At 35.1% G+C, this 27,097-nt stretch overlaps 1 protein-coding gene across 3 annotated transcripts in view; it reads right to left on the bottom strand.

The window, feature by feature from the left end:
• Positions 1-27,097, bottom strand: part of LOC149557575 (uncharacterized) — a 98,180-nt gene that overhangs the window by 35,923 nt on the left and 35,160 nt on the right. For all 3 annotated transcript variants that reach the window (XR_016364897.1, XM_089832211.1, XM_089832212.1), the window contains 2 exons: positions 15,397-17,831; positions 12,485-12,624 (listed from right to left, as the gene is read on the bottom strand). Coding sequence is in view for 2 of the 3 variants with exons in the window: in XM_089832211.1 (XP_089688337.1) it covers positions 12,485-12,624; positions 15,397-17,831 (2,575 nt within the window). In the remaining variant the exon portion in view is untranslated. The remainder of the gene's footprint in view (positions 1-12,484; positions 12,625-15,396; positions 17,832-27,097) is intronic.

The following is a 27,097-nucleotide window of genomic DNA, read 5'->3' as shown; positions in this document are numbered from 1 at the left end:
AGACCTGCAACTCTATACTATTGAGTCCAACAAAACTGGAAACCAAATGAAGTGGATCACTCTTGTTGGCTTGAGAAGATTTACTAGCGATCTTTGCCTACAGTGAAGAACAACAAATCTTTCAGGGCCTTGTTTATTTAAAAACTAGACCTCTTCTTAAAATATCTCTACTCATCTTTCTGTTTCAAACCAATCAAGAATTTTCCATGTTCAGTTCTACTGTGGATCAGATAACCTCTTCCCCTTACTGAATATCACAAATGATTCTTTGTATAAAGAAAACAGAATGCCCTTCATGAATAAATCATTCTTCAAAGTTCCTCAGAACCCAGGATTTCTCAACTATTTATGCATCTATGTTAACCTTAATTTAGGATTTCTCTATCTAACCAACCATCTGACATATGGGTGGGACTGAATGGAAAGGAAAATTGATTTTAAAAAACTTTCCCTTCCAATGCGAACTATGTCATGAGAATGGCCATTGCACAAGACATCCTAGAGAAAGAAGAACCACTCAAGACAAAGAACCAGTTATCTTGTTATCACTCCAAAGATAAATGTGCTTGCATCAACCACCCTCGCTCCGAATCCATAGCTACCTCAGGTTCTCTTTGGCAACATAGCAGTTGAAATATGGAAATATTTGAAGAGCCTACACGATATGTCCAACATGAGCTGTGCCATTTTTTAAAGAGTATGCATTCCTCGATCATAATGGATGAGAAGATGTCCCTGCACGAACATCTCACAAAAATCAAGGACACCTGTAATCAGTTGGAGGCTATTAGTTGAACAATGGAGGAAGAAGTGATGGTAGTAATCACACTGAAAAGTCTACCAAAGTCTTACGGGCATTTTCTATTGACACTCAACATTACCTCAACTAATGATGATTCGAAGTTTCCAAATGTTTGCACCAAACTCTACAAAAAGATCAATGAAGATGACGGCTCAGCAAATTCCTTTGCTCAGGACAAAAGGGAAGTAGAAACGCTTGGATCAATCATAGGACAGCTCCAAGAAGAACATTTAGTGAATTATTGCCAAAAGTATGGTCACATGAAGAAATATTGTCGGCATCGCTTGTCAAGTAGACCTGACTCCCTTGCTCTCTGATAATTAGGGAGTTCTCAAACTTGCCATGAACCTGATCTTCCATGAAAGAACCAAACATGTGGACATCCATTGTCATTACATTCATTTGTTGGTTGAAAACGAGACAATTCACTTAAAATATGTTCCAATAGCGGATCAGAATGTAAACATTCTCGCCAAGCCTCGTAGTCCAGAAAAGTTCGTTAGATTCATGAGACAGCTTGGTGTTGTGGACAGATTGACCATTAAGGGAGGGTATTAAAATATTATTATTTTTTACTTTAATGGTCATCTTTTATATATAATGTAATTTAGATAGATAAGACTGTTTCTACGATCTTCTTCAATTTCTTATAGAAACTTCCTATTTTATACATTAGTAAAATTCTTTATAATGATCTCTTCGATCATTACTTATTGTAACATTAACTGGGGCCATTTAACTGCTGACTTCCTTTCAAAATAATGTCAATCAAAGATGCTATCACTATTTATGCATCTATGTTAACCTTAATTTAGAATTCTCATATCTAACCAACTATCCGAGATATTGGTGAGGACTGTATGGAAAGGAAATTTGATTTAAAATTCTTTCCCTTCCATTGCGAACTATGTCATGAGAATGGCTATCTTGCACGAGATATCCTAGAGAAAGAAGAGCTAGTCAAGACAAAAAACCAATTATCTCGTTATCACTCCAAATATAGATGAGCTTGAATCAATCATCCTAGCTATGAATCCACAGTTACCTCAGGCTCTCCTCGGTAACTCAATCACTGAAATATGGGAATATTTAAAGAGCCTACACGATATGTCTGACATGAGTTGAGCCTTTTTTTAAAGAATATGCATTCCTCAATCATGATGGATGAGAAGATGTCCCTGCACGATCATCTCACAAAAAATCAAGGACGTTGGTAATCAGTTGGAGGCGATAAGTTGAACAATGGAGGAAGAAGGGATGGTCATCATCACTCTAAATAGTCTACCAAAGTCTTATGAGCACTTTATATTGACACTCAACATTACCTCAACTAATGTTGATTCAAAGTTTTTGAATGTTTGTACCAAACTCTACAGCAAGATTGGTGAAAAAAACGTTCCAACAAATTCATTTGCTCAAGACAAAAGGGAACATTTAGCAAAAATGCTTGGGCCAATCATAGGACAGCTCCAAGAACATTAGTGAACTATTGCCAAAAGTATGGTCACATGAAGAAAGATTGTTGGCATCGCTTGTCAAGTAGACCCAACTCCCTTGCTCTCTGATAATCAAGGAGTTCTCAAACTTGCCATGAACCTGGTCTTCCATGAAAGAACCAAACATGTGGGCATCCATTGTCATTACATTCGATTGTTGGTTGAAGACGAGACAGTTCACTTGCAGTATTTTCCAACAATAGATCAGAATGTCAACATTCTCTTCAAGCCTCTTGGTCCAAAAAAGTTTGTTAAATTCATGGGACACCTTGGTGTTGTAGACAAATTGAGCATTGAGGGAGGGTATTAGAATATTATTATTTTATTACTTTAATGGTCTTCTTTTCTATATGATGTAATTTAGATAGCTAAGACAGTTTCTACGATCTTCAATTTCTTATTAGAAACTTCCTATTTTGTGCATTAGTAAAAAAACTATAATGATCTCTTTGATCATTACTTAGCTTAACATTAATTGGGGTCATTAAACCACTGACTTCCTTCCAAAATATTGTTGGTCAAGGATGTCGTTACAAGATTCAAGAATTGGCAGGTCGAATTAACGGATTTCCAAATGATTGAGTGATTAACAAAGGAACAAATGTGTTCCTTATAAAGAATTACAAGACTAAAGACGAAATTAGAAACAAAACTGAAGATAAGATAGGAAACATTCCTATCTAGACTGAAAGACGGACTACAGACAAGTAGTTGACCATTATAGAAAGTATTTAACTAAGGAGATAATATCTTAATAAAGATATTAAAGATATTATCTTAATAGCCGTTACAAAAAAAGAGGTTGTTGATTAACCTAGTGAAGACATTAAAATCAAGGAAAATAGACCATGCTGGAAAAATTGAAACCTGATAATATAATTGATTGGATGAACCTGCAAACCAAATTGTTAGGAAAAAAATATTTTAACAAAATTAAAACCCTAATCAAGTTAAGGGTTCAAAACCCCATCAAAAAAAATGCCAGCAACCATAAAAACAAAAACCAAAAAAAAAAAATTGATTAGGTTTAAACGAAGAGATTCCGAAAAAAATCTTTGAGAAAAACTGGAAATAGTGATGTTCAAGTCTCGAAAATCAGAGGCTAAGAAAAAACAAAGGCAGCCCAAAAATAATGTGTGTAGTGAGGTTGAGAAGAAACGTCAAAGATGTGAGAGTGCTTCAAGCTGTTTATTATTTGGAGATGGATAAACCCTTTTATTAAAGACTTGAGACCCCCTTGCACATCTTTGATGTTTCATTCTCAACCTCCCTGCACACGTTATTTTAGAGTTGCCTTTGTTTTTTCAGCTAGAGTTTTTCAAGACTTTGAACATTGCAATTTTCAATTTTTCTCTAAGATAATTTTTGTAATTTCTGCATTTAAATCTAATCAAAACCCAAGGGTTTATAGATCAAGGTTAATTTCGATGGAGGCAATCTAGGGCCATCTAGGATAGAATGTGTATCAATAGAAGAGAATGGAAATATTTTGCCTCCAAGAGCTCAGAATCTAGAAGACGGTACAAAGAATACAAAGGAAGCAAAAGAAGCTTTGATAATCGTAAACTTGGTTAGCAAAATCAAAGAGAATTGTATCTAGAGGGAGATTCACAGATTATCGCAAATACCATAACTATCCAGGGGACTCGACATTGAAAGCTCAACAAGTTTATTAGATTGATAAGAAAAATCCTTATAATGGACGATCCAATGTTTTTTCAATTGGTGCAAATGTTTTCCAATGACTAGCATATGATAGTGAAATACAAATACTAAACGAACATTGATGTGGCCTCCATGTTTCTTGTATGGTGCCTCGAGCTGATGGAAATGAAGACAAGAGGATAATGAGCTTGAGTGTCAAAGAAAAATAGTGTGGTGGACTGGAGGCCACAATTGCAATGTCCAACCTGGGAGAAGGATTCAAGGCGAGACTGTAATGTCCCCCACTTAGCCAATCTGGATGTATGTTGTCGTTAGCCCATTCTTGTATGGTCCCGAGGGCTAACCAGGACTTCAAAGGGGATCCTGAGGTTATTTGGCCTAGTCAAATTTAATTACAGGCCAAACAGAGTTCATTTGTTGGGTTTTCGGAGAGACTTACTATTTTTAGTAAGCCAATAGGGGGATGCAGTGCCTTCAATTTTCAGTGACAGGATGAGATGCGTTTTGTTGGGCTCTTTCTAATGAGCTATTATATGTGAGATTCCGAGTTTATTTGGTATATTATTTTAATGTTTGAAGTTACAACGGTAAAGTGACTATTTAAAATTAAATATTATAATGTTTCATAAAGTCACTTTATAAAAAATCAAGAGTCCCCCTTTTGAGTACATACATGGACTTTGTAAAAAGAAAAAAAGAAGTAATATTAAAACTCATGTATTATCCCACATTGGCAAGACGGAAGCATGGAGCAAGTGAGGAAGGGATTAAAAGAAAGAGGATAGCTCTCATTTATTCATGTTTGGAAATATCAAAGAAATTGGGTAATATTCTGGAGATTATATCTCAATAGTTTGAAAGACGAAATCCCTTCAAGCTAGAAATCTTGACACCATTGAGAGATATGGTCTTGAGATTTAACATAGTAACAGCAAGTTCCTGTAGCAGCCGAATCACTGTAGCGGGGTACTATAGCAGCGAGTTCCTGTAGCAGCCGAATCATTGTAGCGCGGTACTGTAGCAGCGAGTTACTGTAGCAGCCGAATCATTGTAGCGCGGTACTGTAGCAGCGAGTTACTGTAGCAGCCGAATCATTGTAGCGCGATACTGTAGCAGCAAGTTACTGTCGCAGTTCGGATCACTGTAGCTGCGAGTTGCTGTAGCAATTTCAAAACTATTAACACGGCTGTAGCCGCAATTGGTATGGACCATCATTGAACTCTATAATTGATATAATGTGTTAAGTTTAATGAGAAGATATGATTGTTATGATAGTTGTAACTTTCTGATAATCTGGAAACAAGAAATAAATAAATGGTCATTGTTATTAGCTGCATATGGTTTTATGTTGCCTCCTATCTGCATCTTATATGAATCACAAACAATCTTGAGAAATCATTAATCAACATCAAGCTGAAAACTATTAAAAAAATTTAGTTGCAAGCCAATCGTTTGACTAAATTCCAATGGAAGAAATAGACATTAAAATAGTAGAACAAGGCAGGTTGTTACAGAGACTTAGTAATTGTCTACATATTGCTGATTTTACACAACCCATTCGCCTTTTTTCTGATTTGGACAGTTGTTGGGAACAAAGAGGAAAAATGGCAAAAGCCCAACAAGGATGGTAATTCATCAAGGAGTATGTGCACAAGAATGGGAGGAGAAGCATCAAGCAAGAGCCTCTATGGAAGAGATATGTATAAGGAAAAAGTGAAAATTTATGAAAGAGGATCAATGGGAGGAACAGCAGGAGAATAGAACAATAAGAAACTACATTTAAAATGCTTTTTGGTTAATTTTAATCTGTAAAGATTATAAAATCATGTAGCTAATAGACTCTTTAAATATGGAGGGATTGTATATTTTGTATGTATAAGGTTTTGAAATTTTGTAATGGAATATTTTCTGTATACAAGGAGAACATGGATGAAACCAATAATATATTTAACAATGGTCAATCCACTCACAGCAATTGTAAACTTTTCTATTATCAATAAAATACAATATATCTTTTACTGAAACTAAAAATTAGAAGACTTCACTCTTGAAACTTCATATCAAATTGAAAGAATCACCTTCCACCAACAACTGCCTAAACACTTTCACCTCCAACAAGGCAAGCTCAACAATCAATGCCTCGCATTCTTAATTCATTGTTGGGCTTCTACCCCAAAATGAAGGAGCCTCCTTTGAAAAAAACCACTAGAAGAATCTCAAATAATCACACCCACCCCTTCAAGACCCAAGTTGCATGTAGAAGCCCCATTAAAATTCAACTTCCAAAACCATTCAAGATGCAGCCATTTTGCTTTTCTTTTTTCTAATTTCTTATCTAATAAACCATGAACAAGAATATTCTCCACGCTTAACAATAACAAAAAGTTCAGTTTACATCACAACGAAAAATTGCTTCAATTTCATCCTGACTGAACATGAATAGAAACACAAGCATTTTTAATCTGATGAGGCGTGAGATATAACTTTGATAGTCATGACAAAGACTGACACTTTTTATTTCATTATTCTCATAGTTAACAAGAGACACTAGGCTAGGTGTACCAAGACAAGATGAAGCATTGTATAAGTAATAAATAAAACTCTGCGTGCATGCGGAGTTAGCAACCACCAACTCCAACTATTAGAGCGAGAAAGGCCCTTCTATATCTATGGGGATATCTATAGCGAGTAGACCAACCACTAGATAGACCCATCACAAGAACCAATTGACCAACACAAGGACATCAATCAAATCAATCTACATGAATAAATGAATAAGGAGATAGATTTATTATATATAATTATACTCACATGAGTTCACATTCATATAGTGTAGTTTCTTGGAACTATGATCAGTGTAAAGGAATTAAATTTCAATTGATGTTGGGATGATGTCACATTGTGAAACTTATTTTTTTTATGTAGACTTGTGTATGCTGAAAAGTACTATGTAGTCAGCTAGTTTTATGTCTTCTAAAATGTTTTGATCTTATCCAGATATATATAGAATTTATTTTTCGAAATTGCATGTGTTTCAGCTGAATCCATTCTAAGTCTAACATCAGACTACTGAATCTGAATCTTATTGTTATAGCTTGAACAGATTAGAGACTGAAGCAACCCAAAATATATTGAATTGGAAAGAAGGCCACCATTCAAGGAAGTGGATATTATAAGAGGATGCTTGCACCATGTGACATTTAAGGAAGACATTAGATCATGTAGAGGAATCGCCAAGTCATTCATTCATTATTTGTTATGATTGTTTGTAGGAAATCTGTGCTTTCATCTTTGAAGACAAAGATAGACAGGAGCACATTAGCAAATACTTGATGCTACACATTTGAGAGCTACACAGATTCCAATCTGTAATGGCCCCTATTGGGACTGTACTTGGCTTAGCCTAAAATGCCTGGCTGGGGTTTCAATTTCGCTTGGGAAATGGCAGTTTACTTAGTGTCTGTTGTTCCCTGGTAGAAAGCCACCAAATGCCAACAATTAACATACATTATAAGAGGATATTATAAGAAGATGCTTGCACCATGTGACATCTAAGGAAGACATTAGATCATGTAGAGGAATCGCCAAGTCATTCATTCATTATTTGTTGTGATTGTTTGCAGGAAATCTGTGCTTTCATCTTTGAAGACAAAGATAGACAGGAACACATTAGCAAATACTTGATGCTACACATTTGAAAGCTACACAGATTCCAATCTGTAATGTCCCCTATTGGGACTTTACTTGACTTAGCCTAAAATGCCTGGCTGGGGTTTCGATTTCGCTTGGGAAATGACAGTTTACTTAGTCTCTGTTGTTCCCTGGTAGAAAGCCACCAAATCCCAACAATTAACATACATTACTGTGTTTAAATTGAGTTGAATCAAGAAACAATGAATGATTCATAATACATTTGAGAGGTGAGATACTTAAGCCTCAATTTCTTACTTTTCTCCTCACATCAACCATAAGGAGGATGGGGATTTACTTGTCATAGCGCACTTCAGACACAAATATACAAGCTGGCTCCCTCAAGGTACTGGGAATGCATGCTCATACCCATCTCGGAGCTTTTCCCTCAAGCAGTGATATCTTTAGTGCTGAATCTTCACCAATTGGCAATTTTGTCTCTTCAGGAAATCGTAATTTGGAGAATAAAACCTACAAATTATTTATTTCTTCTTAATTTAAGATTTTTGCCAGCCTTTCCCTAATGTTTTCTTAATGGACATTGTTAATTTGCCCTTAGAATAAAATAATATTTTTCATGCGGTTGAGCATCACCTACCATTTTACTGACGCGTGTCTCCAACTACCCTTGTCTAGCCAACTATTTTATATTTTGGGCTTTGGGACACATGTCCTGATTTCGGGAAGAATTAGACTTTATGTTACAACGTTTAAAATTAGGCCCGAAATAGAGCCGAGGCCATTGATCTATCTTACATCACCGGTCCAGATCAATTCCTTTTACCATACAAACGATAACATAAAAAGTGATGATGAACAAGTTGGCAATAAAAAAGGACACATTATTAATTGAATCTTAATGGATTGGCAGAATACAAGTACACTGTATACTGTACACTTGGCATGTGGGCCATGAAAGATCTTTAACTGTGTAAATTCACCAAAAAATAAAATAATCTCTTTGTAACAACCAACAGATTAGCCAACAATATTAATATTTTGCTCTATATGAAACAATTAATTCGCCTCTTCATTACAAAAATGTTAATGACCAACCAAAAAAATCGCCTGCATTTATTTGTATACTTAAAAGAAAAAAAATTAATTCGCCACAATTACTATTAAATTTTGATGCGGAAAGGAAACTTTCCCCATAGAAAATAATTTTCTCCCTTGCCTCAAATTAAAAAATCGCCCTCGATTAGAAACTTTTTCTGCACATTTAATGTTCAATTCGCCAAAATTTTACATATTTTTCTCAGGGGAGGTTTCCTAAAGTTATCCCTGCCCTCAAGGCATTAGAAATACATGCCTTACCCATCTTGGGATTCACCCAACTTGTGAGAATTTACCCTGTCTATCCCTACACAACACCAACCTATCCTCTTTAGGGACTATAGCGAATGATTAAGGAATGGTCTATGTGTATATAAATATCTCATGTATTACGAGAATATATATATATATTCTGATTTCACTATCATCATTATCTTTCATGGACAAAGAGACAGCTAAGTGGTTTTTTGGGTTCTACTTCCTACTGATTCCCATGGGGAGACAGGATGTTTGTAAGCACTATATCTTGTTTTGTCTTACAACACTTAGCATTCTTGCAGGTGAGTATTCATTATGGGGAGCTACATAGTCTCTCACCTTTCCTCATAATATTTGGCACATCAATTGTATGTTCCTCAATATATATATAATTCTGTTTTCAGAATTTTAAATACATAGTATGTATATTTATATGTATATGCATATGTCACCATATAAGGGTTCCTTATACCTAATAAAATTCAGATGTAATATTCTGAAAAATCAGTATTTAACTCATACATCCTTGCCAGCAATATAAGACAATTCATCTCCTTTAATGAACACCAATAAATGATCATTCTCATTATTCCTTTCTGATCCTTCTTATTCTGATTAATACCACATTGATCCTTTCATGATCATCCCAATTAATGATTGCTGATAGGTTGAATGGCAACGTCTTTTGGAATTTGAAATACATATCTCTTCATACAAATTGGTTTAATATAACTTGCACCCCCTTCTAATGGGACAGCCATTTAATCTCCTTAAAATTTAAACATTATTTTGACATTTTGAAATTTTAGTAACTCTTAGTTGTTGGTTTAGGGAATCATGTATTATCATTAATGTTTGTTATTGTTTATTATGGCTTCCACCTCTAACATCTGGCTGTCATTAATGATTTTTTTGTATTAGTTAACCCTTCTATTAAACTGATTGCTTACGATACAATTTAAGGGTTTTAATTTCTTTAAGTCGCTGTTCTGGCATTAATTGATGCTTTAACCAAATCGCTGAAGTTTATAGAATTGATTTGTCCCCAATGTCATAAATTGCTGACATATCAACATTAATCCTTCACTGAATAATCACTGGCTTCTGAACACCATTGTATATGTTTCCACTGGTCCCCGCAAAGTAATAATATATCTCCTTCTGCTTGGCAATCAACATCACATTAGCACAGAAATGATAAATTCCGTCGACATTGGAATTAAACTCAACAATCGAGTCCATGTAATTCTATGCTGTTTGGTGCATACAAACCCAGCACCATTTGGTCAAACAGAAAGACTTAATAGTCTCCTTACCAAAGCACCATGTATCCGTTGCTTTAGCAATATAGAGTCAAATAATACTCATGCTGTTCTGCATATCGAAATTAAATAATAGTTATACCTTGTCTTGTAACTCACTACTCCATAGTTCCAAACAGAGTGTTTACTAAAAGGCTCAATAAACTTCCCTTTTCATGTGTCAACATTGAATAGCGCAATCATAATAGATGTCACTAAGTTAATATCCTTATTGATTGTCAACAAAGGTGGAGGCTCCCTCTTCATGAGGTTGATGTGTCCATCTATTTCGAATACTTCCTTGTTCTTGATAATGATGTCTTCCCATGCAATTGGTCTTCTCCCTTTATGATGTTATGTATCTCCATATCACATCTCATGATGATTGTTTTCATGATAAGTGTAGTTTTCCGGTGAGTTAGATGCATGGTGATCTATATCATTATATCTATCATATCACTTGATGACATTAGGAAAATCGCCTTATTTATAAACTTCATTATTTCCCACTAGTACATTTTATTGATTATTCAACTACCATTTATCATCTACTAACTGGAAATACTCAAGGTCTGCCAACCCTTGACCACATAAGTGTTTCGCTGCTAGGTAAATGATGGGGATATCAAAATTAGGGTTTCAAAAGGGGGGCATGACATGTTCACTAGTTCATTCAAGCGATGCTCTTTTCTAATAAGAGTATGCAACATGATCTCTTCCAAAATTTGAAAAAACGCCAGTCTACTATTGATTTCGAGCAATCAAGGTATAGAGAGGGCCTTCTTGGGCAAGGTGATGTGAATCATGATGGCACTTCCCTCGAGCTAAAAAGTGCCATACATGGCCTCTCAAAGTTTTTTATGACTCTTAACCACCTGTCAGTGATATTCTTTAAAGTGGAAAGTGCCTTCAACAGCTGCTAGTGCATTGCCTCCTTCCATCTAGTACATAACATGATCCGCAATGAATTTCAGTTATCGATTGCAGATGTGGCTGAAATACTATTCTCAAACTCTGAATTTGACTTTATATCAGTATTACGAGCCTCAAACTTGGCTCGGACTCAGTCTGGCCAAAATTGGCCTCGAACTCGATCTCAGTAGCTAGACTCGACAAGGACTTGGCAAATTAAAAACCCCATGAAATTCAAAGATTAAGGATTTTAAGTTTTTTTCATGCATCATTTAGCCAATTAACATCAAATACACAATAATCATGATCATCAAAGTCGAATCCATCACTCTCGGCCTTAGAGTACTGCATTGGGTCTCCTCGCGCTCTAGCCTCGTCCACTACCATTGCCACTGTTGAATCCCAAAACCCCATCACTCCTCCCTCAACTCTTCTTTCTCTATTCTTTGTGTTTGCAAGTGATAGAATGACCTTTTTAGGTCTTACCCATGCTTAACATACCCAAAAAAACAAAAAAAAACATTAAAATTTTCGTTCTTTTGTCTTTCTAGACATTGCCCGCCAACCGAGTCAAGTTGACAGGACTTGGCGAGTCAGCCAAGACTTGGCCGAGTCCGAGTCCAGAAGCAGTTTGCCTCGTTTTGCTTGGCTCGCCTCGGGACTCCCCGAGTCCTTGCTAGACTCGCCGAGTCCTGTAACATTGCTTATATCATTTGGATGATCAAAGGTCATGTATAAAAATTTCAAATGATTAGTTATATTGGTACATCTTCGACCAGGTTGAGTGAAAGGGAAGCCTATGATAAAAAAATCCATAGAAATCTGTATTCTTCAATAATATCCATTTGAGAGCAGTATAAGATCTCTAGCTCTTAGCACCCTGCAATAGCCATGGTTTAAGGTGTCTTACAAAAAGAGAAGTCCACCACTTACTGAGTCAAAACTTAGTCATGACCCAACATGCAATTATGTCCTAGGACCATACCTGATCATATAAGAATACATGCAGAATCACAACATGAGCATTATTATCAGGAGATATATTTATTAGAATAACTACCTCTCCACTATGAATGTTATTCACTTAATACTGCATTAGTTGATATGCAATTAGTTTGTTTGTACTCCTTCGATATGAGTGTCTTTTTTAGCAGAACAAATTCATAATGATTAAATGTTGTTGACTTTTCGGTGTTCTTTTTCATACTGTGTATCTTGTGGAATATCAGAAAAAATTTGCTGCAATAAAATTTCCTTAAATATCACAAATTCTAATATTGTAAAGTAGTTGTGTGAGTACACACCTTTATTTATCTCATCCATCAAATTCTTGGACCAAAGAAACAATGTTGGATCTGAATCACAAACTCTCCTTGCCTTACTGTTTGTCATGAGGGAAGCTAACTTGCTGACCAATGCTGAAACACAAATGCAAACTGTTTCCCTGAAAAAAGCATATAACATTCAAAGAATGAAATGTTTCATAATTTGCCAAATAACAACCTCAATTACTCCCCTTTACAGAAATAGAAAACGAAACTTTTTCCTTAATAAAACATTCAAATAATAGACAAGGACATCATTCATTTTGCCTCACCTTATAGCTATTATGTAAATAACACTAAGAAAAAAGTCCTTCCCAATTTGAAGCATAAATGCCAAACATCAGATATTTAGCAAGATTAGAAACAAAGGAAACCTCAAGTTATCAGAATAATTAAACATGTTTTCCAGGAGTGAAACATCTAATTAAAGCATTCAAATGAAATGAAGCTGACAACCTGCATGCATTTTCATTATGTCAATAGCACTAGCATGTGATGTATGGCCAAGAAAACTCCTTATATTGAGAGGCTGCAAGGACATATCATCATAGTAGCTTACAATCCTAAGGAATCCAGAACTATTATTAACTTATCGCTAATAAAGTACGACAATGTAATGTGAGCGAATAGTAGATCATTGAATAAAGTGGACATTATCTGCATGCAAGGGTGTGAAAGATTTCAATTGTGATTTTATCCATATTGAGGGAAGTGGGCATGGCCTACTGGTTCCCAAACAGATGAAAATGATTCAATCCATTCATGAAGTAAAATATGAGAATTTGAACTTCAGTTATGACTTTTATGAGGATAGAAGTGAACATGTGATTAAAAGCTTGCTTGATAACTGTAGTGATCATCCTTTTATGATTGACATTCAGAGACAGCATTAACAAAGAAAAAGAGGAAACAGCTACAAGCAGACTCAGAAATCCAAATACATATCACCTAATGCCTCAACCAGAATGTCACATTTGACTTAACATGAAAACAAAATGCGAGTACTACAATTGGATTGGGAATATTGACTCAATAATTGTGATAGTTTATTTGTTATGTACGCACCGTTAGAAATAAACATATTCATAATGTTTGCCTTGGAATGGCCAGGCCGGAAAACTATACAACAGAGTCTTCTTTGCTCATCACAAAAGAGCCTCTACAAACAAATGTCTTGAGTGCTAAAGCTTAATCAATTAAGTTCTACTATATCTTACACGGATAGAAGTTGTTGAACCACCTCATATTTTGCAGATATTGGTTTAAATGGGATCAAAATTCTTCATAAATTTTGTGACATTCAACATCTGTTGCTTGTGGATAGAGATAATAAGGCATTAAGATTCATCATCACAATTACTGATAATGCATTATACTTATCCAAATGAATAGTGGAAGTTGGATAAATCTCTATTCGAAAAAAAAAACCTGCAGGATTATTGTCTTGTCATTTAATACATGTAGCAATTTTCAACAGGATTTGAAAAAGCTTCAGGAAATTTAAAATTACAACATTTCAGTTGCTCTGGTACAAACCACCTAAGGAGCGGGGACCTTATGAGATTATTTTGTAATCACTATTACATTTAAAATTGTGCACTGCACTCACGGAACCATTGGAATCAATTTTGTGTTTCCATGAGAAGTTAACCGCAGGGCAAGAGAAACAAACATAAAATTTCTGTTGGCACTAGATAGATCCCATACTATCCTTTATTCAGCCTGGGTTAACAACTCTACACTCTTAGAAAGTCATTTTATCAGTCAACTTTAACATAAAAAAGAAAACATAATGCTGCTGATTGTTTTAAGTATCAGTGGACAAATTTAAGGCTGAATTATTGTATCAGTTCATTTTGACATCAAATAAACAAATTGCAACAAAAACACACCAAACAGACATTAGGAGACAATTCTAAATTCAATAGGATTTGTAATTGGGATAGGACACCAGAGAGAATGTCAGGAATCCTCACATAGAAAATTCCAGCTCAGTCAGATATCCTATGAGGGAGTAATGGATTAATGGATTATAACCAGGCTGCTTACATTTTGGTGGACATTGGCAGTTTTCCTACAATCCTCTTCATACTTTTCTACTCCTTCAGAAACCAGTTTTGTAGCATGTCTCAAACCTATTGATAACAATTCATAGCTACATTGTATCTTTTTTTGTAGGACACCAATGACCACATATTAATGATAATGTAAAAATGTGTTTTCAATGTAGTAACACATAAAGCAGTCTGTTGAAGATGTCACTGCACCCTCAGAATGGTCAAGGGTACCTGGGACACTAAAGCATCTGCTGTCCTTTCTGTTTTGGCAAGCATCCCAAACAACATGCCCCGAATTCAGAATCTATCCCTACTTTCTGTAAACTTTTGGGTATGGCAAAAAAACTTCCAACCTGCATCCGCGTTTTACCCTTGGATCTGCAGCATTAATTTTTAAAGATTTCCATTTAAATTTTCTCTAGCACTTTCAGTTTTGAATTTCCAGTGCTTTCTGATTTATATCAAGTTTTAATTTTCAGATTTCAATCAATTTGATTTCCACAGTTTCAGCAGTGTTTGAGTTTAGGATCACAGCAACCATGTTCTTCAATATACCATAGCATGCACTTATCCAAAACTATACAAGGTCATTGCGACACAAACATTTATATGGAACAGCAAAAACAGGTATAAAGTAAAACAAATTAATTCCAATCTTTACAATTAATATTTGTATAAATGCTTAAATGGGATGCAAAGAAAAAATTAAAAATCACATATATAAATTGAACAAAAGAAATCAGTTGCATATTAAATTGCTTTGATTATCATATATTTTAGAGATTAGCACACACATTATTTAGGGCCGAGGAAATTCAGTGGAGAGATACTTACTCTTTTGTCAGTTTTGGCACTGACTCAATAGTGAGGACAAGTCTCTCCAAGTCAGGGACTCCAGAAGAAGTATCAAATATCACCCACAAACTGTCAATGCTCTTAAACAGGTCAAAGGAAACATTTTCTTTTTCAAAAGAAGATACAATCCTAAACGCTGAAGGGCATCTTTTATCTTCATCGTCACATGTTTTTGCAGGTTTAATCTGTCCCTGACAACTTTCTAAGCTGTATTTCTGTTCTCTGTCTTCAAAAGTTACTGTGGTTTCATTTGCTTGATCAAAATAGAGAGCACTATCTTGAGTCAAGCTGCTATCAAGAACTGCCTCTCTCAAAGCCAATTTCTCATCTCTTACCTGCATGGTATCTGAATTGACACTATCAACTGAAAAGATACAACTGTCTTTCATTAAAAAATTATTGACATGGCTATCATTGCTGATTCTGGCCATCTCATCACCATCTGCACCTTGTTGAGATGAAGGATTTTCACATTTTTGGTTAAGCACTTGACTCTTTGGAACAATTTCAGTGAAGCTCCCATGTATTTCATCTTCATCTCTTCTAAGTTCATTGATCTCTGTTATATTACATCTTAAAAGATCACTGCCATCTCGTCTATCACTTTCAGTGTCATGCTCTGTCCCATTTTCCATTGAACTTATCTGTTTGTTAAAGCTTGATTGTAAAGATTTAAGATTAACCATATCTGAATATCCAGTACATCTTCTAATTGGAAAATCACTACTCTCCTTTACCCTTCTACCTTCATTATTCTCTGCAACCCTTGCACAATTTTGGGAAAAATTAGATTTTACATAGTGCTGATCAATTTCTTTTCTACATGATTCATGCTTGTTCTCATTTATGCTTCCTATTTCATCATCCTTCCTAAACACATCAGACGGTGAGTTATCATTTGGGATACCACAATCTGCCAAACTGTTTTTATTAGCTGCAGTATTATTCATCTCGAACTCCTCAATGCCACAATTGTTACTGATAAATGTTGTGGTCAACTCAGATAGAGCTTCTTCACACAATAAATCTGTACAATGGCTGTCTAATAGTTTTACTTTATCAAGTGTTTTTTCTGGCCGGCTGCCTGATGATAGATCTTGTTTGGATTGTAAATAACATTCCTCATCAAAGCCTTTTTGAAATTGAGGTGTTTTTCTGGCATTGTTCTCGTTTTCTTCCACAGACAGATCAAAATTGCCTCCTTCCAATTCTTCCAGGCATGGAGAAGGTAATTTTGGCAATGTTGGTGACAATAGACACTGTTTGGCTTTAATATAAAGTTCTTCATCAAACTCACTATCCAACTGCAACATTCTTGTCAAATCGAATTCTATTTCCATAATGTCCATTTGTTCATTTAAAGATCTCTCAACCAAGTGGCTGTTACCTTCAACACTAGCTCTGCCATGAGAACATCCAATCAACTTAGGCATCTTTTTGATACTAAGTTGCTCTTTCTCATTCTCATCTCCGTCTACTTCATTTCCCTGGTGGGGCATGTGAAGTTGACAGAAATTACCTGAGCAATCCTCTTTCATTTCATGGTTTGCTTTATATTCATCAATTTTAAGATTTCTTAAGTCTGCATTTTCCTCAAATGACAACTTAGTTGCATTTTCCCTCTTCTGTTTGCATTTGGACTTAACTGCCCCTAGCTTCAGGGATGGAACATCAACTGAGTTATCCTGCTGAGCTCTCAAGGCCTCTCTCAAATTTTCTAGTTTCTCTTCTATTATGAGATGCATTCTCTTCTCTTTGTGAAAAAGATCCATAATTGAGTCTGCAATATTTTTGGCCTCTCTCTTTCTTTTTCTACCAAATATTTTTTTCTCCTCTATTGTTCCATTAATTTCACCATGGATGACTGTTTCACTTGCAACTCTAGATTTTGGAATTTCAGTAATAGCATTCCCTTGTTTTCCATTGCCATCCATCACATCCTTGTCAATCCTAGAACATTCTGGCAACGCAAGCACTTGAGTACATACCTTTTCAGTAACTGCTGGACAATCTTGCTCAACCAGCAGTTCTTGTTTCCTTTTATGCTTCCTCCTTTTTGATGAATTGGAAGTAACACATGTGCCCTTGCCCTTTAATTCCACTAACTGATGATCAGAAAAAGATGCAACAGTGGAATGCACCACAGAACTTTGCACTGGCTTTTCAACAGAGACTCCTATTGAAGGCTCCATTGCAGAATGTATACTGGGAATGGTTTCCGTAAAATTTCCTCCAGATACAGATATTCCAGCATCGAGAGAATGTTTCAGCATGCTACTTCTGTTCAAACCAACGTTCCTTTGGATGTTGTCCTCAATCAGAAACGTTGCACTTCTGCTAGATTTTATAGCTTTAGATTCGGTTACCATTTTACTCTTAGGAAAAGTTCTCTTGCAAAATGAGGAACCGTCAACCTGCAACAGGAGATAGACAATTTAGAATTTGTATATAGATGAAACCTAAGCAAACACTTTTAGATGTTGTATGAATAAAACATAGAAATCAAATGCTTTGGAAATTCATAAATTTCACTATCAGAAATTTACAGTAAGAAAACATATCATTCTACAACACGTATCTTCAAGTTGACACACAAAAATGCCCAAAAATATAGATGCAAGCTGAAACTACCTGCAAAATGGCACTAGAAATACAAATGCGAGCAGAGAAACTCATGAAAGCTTCATGAACTTGGAAAGAACCAAAAGTCACAATGCATGAAGAAACCCCTAGTTTGAGTGTGTCATTCTGCAATGCATATCTTCATGACGACACACAAAAATGCCAAGAAATATAGATGCAAGTTGAAACACCCTGCGAAATGGTGCTAAAAATACAAATGCACGCGAAGGAACCCATGAAAGCTTTGCGAATTACAAAAGAACCAGAAGTAGCCATGCACGAAGAAACCCTCAGTTTGAATGTGGAAACTGTGGACAGGGAATGAGTAAACTGCATATCTAAGAAAAGAAAAAAATGTGGTCTTCAGGGCTTGTGAATTTTTTAGAACAAAAACAAACAAAAAATTTATTCAAAAACAAGCATTCTCAATCCACAAAAAACCCTAGTACAATCAAGGCTTCTGAAAAAAATTCAATGAAGTATTCTTACAAAAAATTAGAGTAAGAACAGAAATTTCAAGAAACTTTGGAACTCTGATACCATGTGTTGGTAAAATAATTGAATCAATAAATGGAATGATTTAACGATCATTTAAAGAATTAGAAAGACAATATTTCTATAAAGAAACAATCATAAATTATAAACTATCTAATATTATTAAAGACATTATTCTAATGAACTGTGTCAGAAGCTAAACCAATTGCAGCACTTGCAAACCTATAAAAAAAAAGGAAGGTGCGAGAAAAAACTGTCAATCTAAACTTTATTATAAAAAATCTAAAAATGACAAAAAATATTTCTAGGCTATTCATTATTTTGTATTAGAATTTGTTAAAGACTTTTGGAAACTTATTCCAACTATTAAACTACAAACTTAAAAATTTGTTGAAATACTATGGATGCTGATACAGTGAAATGATAATTGATTGAAGATCAAAATTGTAATTACAAAGGAGACAAAGGCTCCTTAACTAAGGAAATACAATGATGATGTTTCTAAAAGAAGAAATTGAAAGATACTAAATTACCTAATTGACAAACTAAAAATAGAAAGTTTCTAACTAAACTAAATAGATAAATTTGAAAGACTTAAATGACCATTATAAGCTAAATAAAAAAACATTACTATAATAATTATGGGGATAGTACCAATCAAATTGTATACAAACACTTTGTTTCAAGTGTTGTTGTTGCACCAAAAGATCAACCTACCAATGCCCAATACAACCACTAGACTTATAGAATCCATAGGAGATGATTAGTTCATTGTCACGAATCCTAAAGGGAGCATTGACCATTTTTCCATCAATGTCCCCTTTAGCATTACTCAAAGGGGATTCAAACCTATGACCAAACTCTCATACTACATGTTACAAGTGTGGTTGTCATTGCACCAATAGATTGACCAATCAATGCCCAATATAACCACCAAATTTATAGAATCCACAAGAGGCCATTAGTCCCTTGTCATGAATCCCAAGGGAAGCGCTGTCCATTTTTCCAACACGCTTATACCACTATTCAGTATTTATCCCCATAACCAGCCAACTATATAGGCTAAGGCATCCCTATTTATTCTCTACCAAAAAAGAATTTTAAGGAGAAATATGATTCACCAATTTCATTGTTCCCTATCTTTATTGGTGTAGAATCGATAAATTTCATAACCATCTCAGACTAGAAGTGGAGAGCTTTCCACTTATATTCTAAGTCGCAAGGTTTGAGTTTGAGTTCGACAACTATGAAGTTTGGATGAAGTTCAAAAAGTCAAAAAAACTGAAAAAAAAGGACATTAAATTCGCCATATGTAATTTTCAAAAAAAATAAGTATCTTGCTATTTAATCTTTACTAATAAAACAAAATGATAACAAAAGATAATCTTTACTAATAAAATAAAATGATAACAATACAAAATTCAAAATAATAAAGTACAGCAAAAATTAATTAATTAATAATCATTAATAAACATAGAAAATATTAATATTGTACAAATTAAAAATAAATATATATAAATAAAATATGCACAAAATATAAATGTTTTCCTACAATAATTATTTTGAATTGTTGATTAAAAAATAATAATAAATAACATTTAACATTTATTATTATAATCTTATTAAATAGTGCAACATAATAATAATAATAAAATAACATTTATTATAATAATCTTATCAAACATTTATAATATTGTCAATCATCGTTGGAGATAGCATATGCAGACCACATAGACCAAAATGGAGACACAAGCGAAAATGGGAGACGTGGTTGCATAGGAAAATGCAGACGAAAATGGAGATGTGTCGGCTGACAAAAATGGAGCAGGAGACACCAGACGCAACCTTAAGAGTCTCAAACAATGAAATCTTCAAACACGACCTTCAAACAATGAAAATGGAGCAGACCCAACCTTCAAACACAATTGTTTTGCCCTAACCAAGCTTCAGAGGGTTGCATTTTTAGCAGACAAAGGGCATTATTTAATAAGCTTTGCACTCGAATATTATATGATTTCTTGCTAAATGACAAGAAAACGATTTTGTACAAATTTTATGACGAACTTGAGCGATATTTATATATTTTTTACCCTATGACACACTTGAGGGTGATAAATAAGAAAATATAATTAGCTCCTAACAATCCTCTCTTCAACACCTTCAACACTGACAATATAGAATAGATATTCTAATAGATAGATAAATAGGTTGCAATTTAAATCTCTTCCATCAAGTTCCACCCACCCCCAATGTAAATAAGGTATAAATGAATAATATCTCCTAAGTTAGATTATTTCCATATATAATAGATTTTGTCTATTTCTCATATGTTTCTTTTTAAAATCTTCTCTCTTGTAACATCTATAAGAACATTTTGTCCTTTGTTAATAAATCATTCAATTATTTTACCATTTACCTATGTAACATGGTATCAGAGCTAAGTTAATTCTTGTCAAAAAAGTTATTATTAGTTCTAGAATTTTCAAAGTTTTGGCTTGAAGTTTTCTTTGGAAACTATTTGCAACCAAAGTGTAGACATCTTTTAGCCTATAGCTCATGTTTCGGCCCTCTGCACATACTGTGCCTCAATTTTGGGGGTCATGTCTATATTTTTGGCCAGTTTCATGGTCATAGCTCATCCTATATGTAGTTGTTCTACATATCGTGGGTAATCTTTTGTCGTTGCTGGTATTTCATGTTTTTCTTTCTAAAGTTTTTTCAAAAATATTAGCACATTGTTACAAACCACAACCTCCACCCACCATAACCTTTGCTCTCAAATGCAAGCATTGTTAACAATGGCAATTTTTCCTAATTAACGGCAGGTTTCAGCCTTATTTCTGTAAATCACAACCTTCTCTAGAGTCGTTGAAGGCCTCTTGCAAATTGTGACTTTTTTGGGTCACGATCGATTCATAAAATGGTGGTTTTGGTGCAGTTGCATTTTTTACCTTTATTGTGGTCATTTTGCTAAAAACAATTATTTGTTCCCATCTTCAAAGGTTCTAAACATTCCAATCTATTCAAGCTTCAATCTAAATCTGTTTTGTACCTTCTGTCATTTTTGACCTTTTCTTTCACCTCAATAGACTTTCTTCAAAAACCCTCTAAATTTTTTTTCAAGTTGAAAGTTTGATTATAAATTATAGATAGGCTATTTTAAGAGCTCTTATGCGTTGCTCTCAAAAAAGTTGGGTTATCTAAAACTTTTGAATTGGGATCCCCACTCGAAAATCTATCGTCCTACCTAGATATTAGTGCTCATTTTCTGTCTCTTACTCAAAAATGTCATTTGCACTTGTTGATCGTATTTCACCTTGATAATTGTGTTGTCATCTCGTCAACAAACTTTGACCTCAATTTTCTACAATGGCATCTCAAACAAATATTTTGCTCAAGTGTAGTCAAATATTCAACGACAAAAACTACAATACCTAGAAGTAGCGTATGATGATTTTTTAGTACAAATCTCAACTAAATTGTTTTGAGCAAGACTAGTCATTCTGAGGATGTCATGTCCCCTCTTTTTGGGACGTTTGAAAATTAATTGCCCAACCCCATTTATATTAATATTGACTATTGAGGACTAAATACAAAGTTATTTAAGTCAATTTAGTATTGAAAGGGGGATTCAATAAGAGACGACTGGAAAATGAAGAATCAAGCAGAGGGGCATGAAATGTCACCAAGTTGAGTTTAAAAGGGGAGGAGGAGCTCTTTTCAGGAGGCTTGGATATTTACTTGGTTTTGATCTGATTATTGATCTCTCTAGGAGAGTCAATTGGAAACTTCAGCTTCAACCCGCTGGGAGGACGAAACCCCACAAGCCGAAAGACAGTGGGCAAAAACCCATCGTGGTGGAGGCATCATTTCAAGTTTCTCACTTGTGCTTGGATTGTTTTTCTGGTCTAGTATTTCCAATCTGACTGTAATCATGTTTTTAAGATTGGATTGTGATGACAATTATATGTTATTATATTGCTGATGTATAATGCAATAACAAACCTGAGGTTATAGAAACTGTTATATAGGATGATTTGCTGGTTATTTGTTGAATGTTTCATCAAATCAATTGCATGCATGTGTTGTTCAATATTTTTCTGAGATTTCATTTGAGAGTTTGGAGATGATACCCAGACGGGGTATTATAGAAAGCAAGCAAAGAGCAAGATAAACCTGAAAGGAAATTGATAAAGTTGTCATGTAATCAAACTTTTGGTCACTAATGATCAACTCCCATAAATCTTCTAGTAAAACAACTGCAATAATTTGGAGCCATTGAAAAGGTTTGCATGAAACCTTGGATAATTGTCGTGCATTGTTCGTGAAGAAAATGCTCTTCTCAATTATAATGGATGAATAGGTGTCCCTGCAAGAACATCTCAATAAAATCAAGGACAATTGTGATCAATTGGAAACCATTGGGCGCAAAATGAAAGAAGAATATACGGTGGTATTCACCCTGAAGAGTCTCCAATCTTCCTATGAGCACTTGGTACTCTCAACATTGCTTCCACTCATTTTGATGTTTCATTTTCCGATCTTTGCATAACGCTTCTATAGCAAGATCACCGGAAACAACAATTTGACAATTTTACCAACTCATCTTCAAACACACAAGCCTTCTTAACTAAATCCACAAGCAACTACCAGTACTCTCCAAACAAGAAGAATATTAAGTGCGACTATTGCCATAAGTTCAATCATAGGAAATTGCAAGTGTTGTAAATGCTTAACTTCTCAAGCCAAGCAATCTATCTCACAGCCTCAAGTGCATGTTGAGGAGCACACTAAGCTTGGTGAGTCTTTCTATAACGCCTTCATGGCTAAAAGACATACAGCTCATATAAAACCCTCTCCCTCATATATTGAGTCAGGTGCCTCAAATCATTTCACTCATCAGTGGGATTAGTTCACATATTTTCAGCCATTCTCATATTCAGTTATTTTTGTAAGAGGGGCAGAATACACCATTTGCAAAAATATATATATATACAATCTAGAGAAAGGAAATCTGTTTTCCTTGATGTGTACTATGTTTCAAGAATGAAACTCGAACTTCTCACAGTCAATCAAATTTTGAAACATTCTCCATGACTAGACCTGACCTTCAATTCACATCAGTGCAATATCATTGATAAAAACACTCGCTCTATTGTTGCTATGGGTGTTGAGGATCACAGTCTATTCTAACTTGTTGAATCTAGCGATTCTCAGGGGCTTGCTATGACAGCCCATTGTTCCTCTATTAGCACACTCTTGGCATCGGTGGTATGGGTACTTAAATGTGCACTATCTTTCTCGGCTTGTTCTAGAAGATCTTGTCATTGGACTGCCATAGATTTAAACCCACAACCTTGGAGTTTGTGGAGCAAGTCACACTAGGAAGCAACATTGCACTCTGTTTTTTTATGGCGACTCTTGGAGAGCTTCTAAGGTATTACAGTTAGTCCATACTAATAGCTGTGGTCCTGTGGCTACTCCTAATACTAGGGCCAAGTATCTTTTACTTTTTTCTATGATCTCAATGTAAATGCGAGTGTATTTTCCTCATCAAATATCAGAGGTGTTTGTTGTATTTCAAAAGTTCAAACCATTTGCAAAAAGAAGAGTTTAGTCAACATATAATTACTCTTAGAACTAATAATGGGGGAGATTTTGCTCCTCTACCTCACACTAGGAAGCAACATCACACTCTATTTTTTGATGGTGACTATTAAAGAACTTCTAAGGTATTACACAATTAGTCCATATTGATAGTTGTGAACCTGTGGCTACTCTTATTACTGGGTCTGGTTATTTTTTACTTTTAATTTATTATCTCAATCATAAATATAGGTGTATTTCCCTCATAAAAAATCAGAGGTGTTTGTTATGTTTCAAAATTTCAAACCATTTGCAAAAAACGAGTCTTGTCAACATATTGTTACTCTTAGAACTGACAATGGGGGAGAATTTTGTTCCTCTACCTTCTTCCATTTGAGTGAACATCACATAAAGCAGCAATAAAAAACATCCTACACTACTTAACAAAACGATGTCGGTAAGTAGAAACAGCGTGACTACCAAAATGACCCAGTCTATGCTTGAACACAAGAGCATTCTAAAGAAATTTTAGGTTGAAATGGTGTGATCTTGTTTGTTTATAGCGACAAGTCTCAACCTTCTACATATGGCTAAGGGCATAACATTACATGATGCTCCTAAATCTATTAAAAATTATGCAATAATTTCCCAAAAATACTCATTGATAGCAGAAATGGGGTAGGCTCATCCTCGCCTTGGTAAAATACAATTGGAGTATCCTTCTTTGGAGTAAACTTTGTTTTTGTCTTCAATATTCTACGAACTTCTTTTACCTTCGCAATACCCCGTTCCTCACAATTCCTCCAACCCTAGTTGTTCCTTGATTTGATGTCGAAATACTTTGAGCCATGTAAACTGGTTGTGATTAACTACTTTCATTGTTCTTTTGATAATTGTTATTTTGGTTGTCCCTCTGATAGCCATCTTGGTTATTTCTCTAATAATTTCCTTTGTAGCATCCTTAGTGACTATTTTACTGTCCTTGGAAATTTTAATGCATGCTTTGGTGTTGATTATTTTGATTCCTCAAATGTGCGACAATGTGTGACCTCTAGGGACAACTTCTAACTTGTTCAACTAACTCTGTCTCATCTTCTTTTTGTGTTCATGTAGATGTCTCTGCACCTTGAAGATGTACAAGCACAATTGAAGGCACTTCGGAGAGAGGAGCTCCAATATGCAACACAAGTTGATTTGATGGCGCTTGAAATAGAAGTAGTTGGACCTGATTGTTTGTGTTTGGCAATCCAACATTTAACACAAGTCCCAATACATTTTGTCTCATCTTTTGACTTACTTGCATTGCTCTAGCATAAGCTTCACTCAAGTTCACTAGAGCAAGATGCAAGTGTCTTGTGAAATTGGATGTAGTGATTCCAAGGCATAGTAGTACACCTCTAAATGCACATGTATCCTGAACAATGAAGGGAGCTTGTAGTCGCACGTAGGCTTTGTGGAAGCAACTATCTAATGAGCTTATAGCCTCTTGCTTGTCTTTTGATGTCTGCAAATTGTCTATACAAGTCCAATGGAGTAATGGCACTACCAAACTTTCCATGAATGTTGTCTTCAACTAATTCCATCCACTTATAGATAAGGCTCCAAATGCACAAACCAGTAGAAAACTTCATCACCTAAGAAGTGAGGGAAAAGTCTGCATACGACATCTTCGTGTTGAATCTTCCAATTACAAAGGACATCCTCAAAAATCTTGATGTGCTCTTCCAATGTTTGACTAGTATCATCACCATAAGTGTTCCAAGTTCTTTAGCAAATCATGATAAGCATTGAAAGTAAGTGAAGATTATTATTCTATATCTAAGGGGCCACCATTACTACTTGAGCTAATTGAGCTAGTGTTATTTGAGCTTGAGCCGATGGAACTTGAAATTGAGTTGTCTAATTGGACGATTTGCTCCAATGGCAACTTGAGCTACACAACTATTTCTTCCCTTCTTATGGAGCTGCGATTCTTGGGTTGTTGGAAGTCTTGAACCATCCAAAAATATTTACTTTTCAATTTGTTCATATTTGTCAATTTCTATGTATTTTGTGGCACTCTTTCAAATGGGCACGCTTGTAGTTGCGAACCTCACAACGTGTTTTGGACATCATCTTTTACCCTTGTCTTGGCTCACACCTCAGCTTGATTCTTTGCAATGGAGATATATTGATTTCTTGCTCAAAGTTGTGTGTTCTTCATGTTTAACGGCTAAGTTAGAGTTTTTTAATCATGTAATGCAATTTCCTAATTTGTGAAGCTTCATGGTACATCGTTCAATGTTCCTTTGCTCATGGCCAACCTTCTTATGTGTGCACATTTCATTTTGTGTATTGTTGTTTAAATTTTTCAAGATTTGGGCCCTGACCTAAGATGCGATTGATCTTGGCCTACATGATTCTAATAAGTCTCTATATTTAGGCATTTGTTCTCTATTTGGATTCAATTCTTGGTAGGCAACTATTGGGGGTCCAAAGGACTAAGAAGTCTAGATTTTCATTGTAAATTAGGCATGTATGCCTATTATATAAGCCTAGATGTTGCTACTCAATTATATGTAATTGCATGGATCTTTGTTATGTGTACATCAAAATAAGCATGTTTTCAATTCATTGTTTCCACTATGTGACTTGGCTTGCACGGCTTGGACTGATCTCTCTGAGGTCCCTCCTACCGTAACTCTATCAGGTGGTATCAAGTTTTTTGTTCATGTGTTCATAGATCCTTATTTATGAGCTTGTAAAGCACTAGACGTTGTGGGGTGGCAAAGAGTGGATATGGCCAACAATAGCAAAGGACTTGTTGTTGGTTGTGAACCTTGAATAAGTTGTTGAGAACTTCAAGTATCCGATGGATGAACATATCCTCGAGTGGAGGCAAGTTGTAAGTTGTTCAGTAGATTGCCGAGTGAGAAGCAATTGAAACCTTGTAGTCAGAGTGTAAAGTTGAGGTAGTTGCACTTGAGGAAAAGGAGAT

The sequence above is a fragment of the Cupressus sempervirens genome, chromosome 5 (assembly GCF_028749045.1).
Source record: "Cupressus sempervirens isolate cs-2001-9-10 chromosome 5, ASM2874904v1, whole genome shotgun sequence".
NCBI classification, from domain to species: domain Eukaryota; kingdom Viridiplantae; phylum Streptophyta; class Pinopsida; order Cupressales; family Cupressaceae; genus Cupressus; species Cupressus sempervirens.
This window is presented reverse-complemented; position numbering and strand designations above follow the sequence as displayed.